Source organism: Corythoichthys intestinalis, chromosome 4 (genome assembly GCF_030265065.1).
Source record: "Corythoichthys intestinalis isolate RoL2023-P3 chromosome 4, ASM3026506v1, whole genome shotgun sequence".
NCBI classification, from domain to species: Eukaryota; Metazoa; Chordata; class Actinopteri; order Syngnathiformes; family Syngnathidae; genus Corythoichthys; species Corythoichthys intestinalis.
In genome coordinates, this window is record NC_080398.1 from 11328282 (window position 1) to 11334281 (window position 6000).

The window sequence follows — 6000 nt, forward strand, 5'->3', positions numbered from 1 at the left end:
GTGTGATGGCACGGTGTGGATTCTCTGTTAAGCTTGTTCGGACAGAATATTAATTTCCCTCACTATCCACTCGCGGGGGCCTGCGCTTGTCAGGGACGTTCCTTATTCTCGCTATATGATTATACAACTTTAACATTTGTTAATAATACGCTCTGTGTGTAGTATCATCCATCGCTTTTCCTTTTTAAATGGGCGCTTATAAGCGAATGCAAGAAGTAACAACGGGAACATTTTTAAACAGGCATTTCACGGGAGAGCATTTCGACTCTTCGGCCAATCATATAGCGAGAGCGAGTGGATTGTGAGGGGACCGCGCGCGGCTCTAAAAGGCTCAAACACACCAGCAACGTGAACGTCGCGTCAACGATCTCGCCGCTATTATGCTTCGAAACGCGGCCGTTAAAGTCAATCAGTCAATGCACACCAGTCGCAGTGCGTCCACGTGTTAGACGCGTCCCAGAAGCGCTAAACGCGACGCACGCGAAAAGAACAGCAGTTTGTTTTTTGACGCGAGACGCGGCCCCCCCTGCGTCAATACTACTAGGTAGGCTCGGGCAGGCCGGAAGTCACTCGTGTAAAAATACGGTGGATCCGGTCGATTTTCAAAATAATATGCAATCGTAACTCAATATATAAATAAAATAAACTGAAATGAGCTAAAACACCTGCAATTAATACGAATAATGCACAAATCCTGCTACACAATTAAATTAATTCCTGCGTGGTACTTTAACTTGAGAAAAAACATCAATAAAGCTTAGAAAAATGTTCATAAGAAAAAAAATGTTAAAATCTTTGTCATTGGGATTGCTTTTTGCATTAGCACATGCCTTCTTTTTTCTTGTTTCAAAAAGAAAGCTGGCCGGGGTCTGATAGGCAAAGTGTTGTTGTTTTATTACATTTAAATACCCGCTATTCTCGCGCAATCTTGCAATCCTCGCGTGAACCGATCGAGCCGCTCCACAGACGCGCTGCTCGTGAAACACGTCCTACGGAAATTGACGCCGAGCGTCACTGGTGCATTATCGCGGCGGGATCGTTGACGCGACGTTCACGTTGCTGGTGTGTTTGAGCCTTAAGTGTCTCTGTCACGTGACTGTCGTAGCCGGTAACGCGCTCGGCCAAATGGAAACACAAGTACGGAAGGTGAATTATGCCAAACAAAGGGTCACCACAATGTCATTATCATCATTTTAAAAATATAAGTGACGGGTAAAAATAGATTATGACCGGATTTTTATGACCCTGTCAGTCAAAATGACAGACAACGAAAAAGTCTAGCGCAACCTCTGCTCTAAAGAGGTGATCAGTCATTCACTGCCATTGATGTTGATAGATGTCCATTCCATTTGAACTATAGGAGGAGTTGTCAATCACTGCCAGTTCAAATAGATTAGACATCCATCGCTGTCAAGTCAGACAATGTCCAAACATTGGCACTTATTTTATTCAATCATTCATTCATTTTTCGTGCCGCTTATCCTCACGTGGGTCGCGGGATGCTGGAGCCAATACTTATTTTATATTGATGAAATTTGATATGTCTGTAGAGAAAAACTAGAGGCTGTTGAGGCTTGTTTTGGCCTGCTGAACTTTAGGGTCAAAAACAGTGTTAACTTGGCAAAACAACACCAGCACATTGCTAGGAGTCATCAGTTGGTGTTGTTTTCTTGTGACATTTAAAGGATTAAGCAAAACAAAACAATATAGGATGTAATGACAAATATTATTACAAGCAACAATTGTATTAATTCGGACTTGATTGTATTTTGGTCCAAGTTTGGAATTAAAATCCTAAACCAAGATCAGTGACTAAGGACTAACATATACAGAAAACTATTTTATGATGATACCATATATGATATGATTTCACACATAATTTGTCATTTATATTTTCATCAAGATTTGTTCAGGCACAATCAGGAAGCCAAAATATTTGTTTATTTAACGGAATAAACAATATATTGCTCTAAATATGCCATATAATATTTTATTGTCATGTATATACTGTTTATAGTTTGACTGATACAAATAAAGCACATACTGTATATTGAGCTCGATATTACAAATCTAGCATTATAAACACTGAAACCATCTTAAACAAGTCCTTTGCCAGAAATGGCGTACATGTAGGTTATATAGGTAAATTTGCAGTGCAAAAGTTCTACACGGGGAATAAGGCAAACATTCTAAAAACGTTCAAAACTACAAAGACGGTTTAAAGAGAAAATTGTGCACATTTTACGGTGACACATTCTAGGCTATATGGGCTTACAAGTTTACAAAAACACATTGGTCCCAGTAGAGAATTGAGGTTTCAAGCTAGGGCGTAGGTTTGGTCTCAACATTGGTAGGGACGATATTACCGTAATGCACATAATGCAAACAATGATCCAAATAAGAGACAGCTAGCTTGACTTTGTTGTTCCTTGTGGAGGCTGGCCTGACTGGAGTAGTTTTGCAGGTTAGCAAGTTTAATGTTATGCTAAATCTAATGCAGGTTGGACTTTCAGTAGCAAAATTAGTGGTGTTTCCCCCACTGCCACAACATTAATGTCTTTTTACTAGGACTGTCAAAATTATCGCGTTAACGGGCGGTAATTAATTTTTTAAATTAACCACGTTAAAATATTTGACGCATTTAACACACATGCAGATTAAAATGACAGCACGGTGTAATGTTCACTTGTTACTTGTGTTTTTTGGTGTTTTGTCACCCTCTGCTGGCGCTTGGGTGCGACTGATTTTATGGGTTTCAGCACCATGAGCATTGTGTAATTATTGATGTCAACAATGGCGAGCTAGTAGTTTATTTTTTGATTGAAAATTTTACAAATTTTATTAAAACGGAAGCATTAAGAGAGGTTTTAATATAAAATTTCTATAACTTGTACAAACATTTATCTTTTAAGAACTACAAGTCTTTTTATCCATGGATTGCTTTAACAGAATGTGAATAATGTTAAAGCCATCTTGTTGATTTATTGTTATAATAAACAAATACAGTACTTATGTACCATATGTTGAATGTATATATCCGTCTTGTATCTTATCTTTCCATTGCAACAATAATTTACAGAAAAATATGGCATACTTTATAGATGGTTTGAATTGCGATTAATTACGATTAAATAATTTTTAAGCTGTAATAACTCGATTAAATTTTTTAATCTTTTGACAGCCCTACTTTTTACATGACTTACAGTTGTTGCTGCTGGCCGAAAAAAAAAACCCTTCTAATATCCTTCTTCTCGGAAGGGGGCGGAGGAGGCGGCATGTTGTCGACATGAATTTGTCGGGATGTGTGAGTTTGTGTATGTGTCTTTGTGGTGGGACGGAGGACTTCAAGTCATCAGCCAGTCAAACGTTTGTTTGAAGGAGGGAAAAGGAACCAGTACATTCATCAAGTGAAATGGGATAAATGTAAGTCTGAACATAATGAAAATAATTCACCTAATAATGGTAGGGTCTATTCTATCATTACAGCATATGGGTAGACCAGACATGCCCAAAGTTCGGCCCGGGGGCCAAATGCGGCCCGTGGTCGAATTTCATCCGGCCCCCAGCCTCTGTCATGAAATCAGTAACGTCTGGCCCGCAGACAGACGTAATAAATTTGAGCAGTACTGCTACCAGCATATGAAGTAGCTTACACACTAAATGCTGCTCCTCATTTACCCACTAAAAGGCAGCAGCACTCTAAGCAACATTACCCATGTGACTTTTACTTCCAATTTTCTAAAATGGCGGCAATCAACAACAAAAAAATGTTGACTGCGACGGCTGATGCTTCAAGGATAGGTGGAAATTTGATTATTTCTTCACTAAAATGCGCAACAGCTGTGTCTGCCTCATTTGCAAAGAGACAGTAGCTGTTTTTAAAGAGTTCAATGTGAGGCGATATTACCAAACAAGACATGCTGACATGTACTTGGCTTGCTAAAATTTGCTTAAATATATTGTTCTACGTAAAGGACGTCAGCCAAGGTTGGCTGGCCCCCGACATTTTTACCACACCAAATCTGGCCCCCTTTGCAAAAAGTTTGGACACCCCTGGGGTAGACAATATAAATTACCTATATAACTGACCTCTTTATATAATGCAAATGAGGTTGCTTAAAAGTTGGTGGGGACAATTTGAGCACCCTGAAAAGTTGGTAGTGTTATGTCCCTACTGTCTCAATGCAAACCTACGCCTTTAGTTTCGAGTGACCCCAATTTCAGTAAACAGTCGTCCATTCCCAATGGCAAAGAGTATAATGGCTACAATAATTAATAGGTATAGGCAGTACGAGCTCGTCATCGATTAGGTCAGTCATCTGGGTCTTCTCTGCTCCATTCCGTTAGGCAGGTAGCCTGCAATTATAGGAACCGGCCATATGAGAGCAGCAACACTCCATACGATGATGACCAGAGTCATGAAACAAGCCACAAGTGTTGATTCGATGGGCTTTCTGTTCAGCCTCCAACTTTTGTCACCCTTCAGCTCGTCGAGGCTGAAATCCACGCAGCAGAAGGTGACCTGCTCGGCGTTCTGTTGCCCTCTCGCCCTGCCGGGACTGAGTCTCCTGTAGCGGGACATCCCACAGCCCACGCACAGCCTCAAATCCTGCTGACCCCCGGTGGTCCCCAGGTGCTCGATGATGACGGGCGAGATGGCCCGGTTGAATGAGGCGGAGAAAAAAGCCCGTCCGTGGTTGTTGGTAGTGTATATGAGCACGTCGCATTGGAAGCCGAAGCTGCTGTCCCAGCGAGCCACCAACGAGGCTGGCAGGAGTCTTTGGACGCTCACGTTGCACTGGGACGGCGTCTGCAGGGACGACGCGTCCGGGGAAGCTTCGTTCTCTTCTGCCGACCTCTTGGACAGACGCACGTCCAGCCCCATTTCGGCCAAGAAGCTGTTGGAGGAGTTGACGGGCGGCAACAGCATGTCTTCGTCGCTCCAGCCCCGGCATCGCTTGACAAGTCCGGCCACCGCGATCAGAGCCAACAGCAGGGTCGGACACTTGTTCAGCATGGCCCGGGGCGCGTCTCTCCAACTCGCATGGTGCGTGGGCAGAACCGCTGGCGATTTTTAACCACGCCGATCCGGATGGAGAGATTCTCCTCGCTGCCCGACTTCTGCGAATGGGAACGTCCAATGCCTGTCACATGCGCGCACCCTCCCTTTGGATAGTCTCCTCATCCAACTGTGTCCTGTTCGCGCCTATGTGGCACCGTGTGCTCCTTTCACATATTTTCTGCTCAGCTGCCATTCAGCGAAATAAAACAAAAATGGACAGGAAGCATACAAAATGTTTCTTTTCTAACATTTCCCCCCTGTTCTGTAGCAGAACTTTCATTTCTATATTGAACAGTGGTCAGAATTAATGTCATTATGTAACGAAGGTGTTATTACGCACAACAAATTTTTTCTTTTGCAAGTACATCTTGAAGAACCCCCCCCACCCCCTTTGTACAGGTTCTTTTATTCTCTTTTATTCAGGACACACACACACTTGACGACACACATTTCAGGAACAAAAAGAAAGCAATAGTCACTTAATGTATTTACAGTCATGTGCAAAAATAGGATACCCTATGGAAGCCTGTCTTTTCTAACATATTTGGTCATATGGATATTTAATATCAATTTGAACAATATTGAGAGCTTTAAGTAATAGAATTAAACAAAAACAGGGAATTTTTTATTTTTATAACTTTCTGTAAAATGTAATTTTAAATAAATGCAATTTCTGTTGAGGAATAAATTAGGGCACCCCTACATTCAATCCCACTTAAAATGGCTAAAATCACACACAGAGGTAACACATCAGGTGCACATGATTAGAAAATCATTACCCAGTGTTTTGAAGGAGGCTTGCATTATTTAAACCTCATATTTAGTTTGGTGTGCCCCTGACTGTTGACGTAATAGAAAACACCATGGTGAGATCAAAGGAGCTGTCTGAGGCCTTCAGAAAGAAGATTGTAGACACTCATGAGTCTGGTAAAAGATTT

General features: G+C 41.8%; 1 protein-coding gene across 1 annotated transcript; it reads right to left on the bottom strand.

The window, feature by feature from the left end:
• Positions 1–1919: 1919 nt before the first annotated feature.
• LOC130914898 (transmembrane protein 158) lies at positions 1920–5208 on the bottom strand. The gene has a single exon (XM_057834479.1). The coding sequence runs from the start codon at positions 5015–5017 to the stop codon at positions 4316–4318; it is 702 nt and encodes a 233-aa protein (XP_057690462.1). The 5' UTR covers positions 5018–5208; the 3' UTR covers positions 1920–4315.
• Positions 5209–6000: the final 792 nt, after the last annotated feature.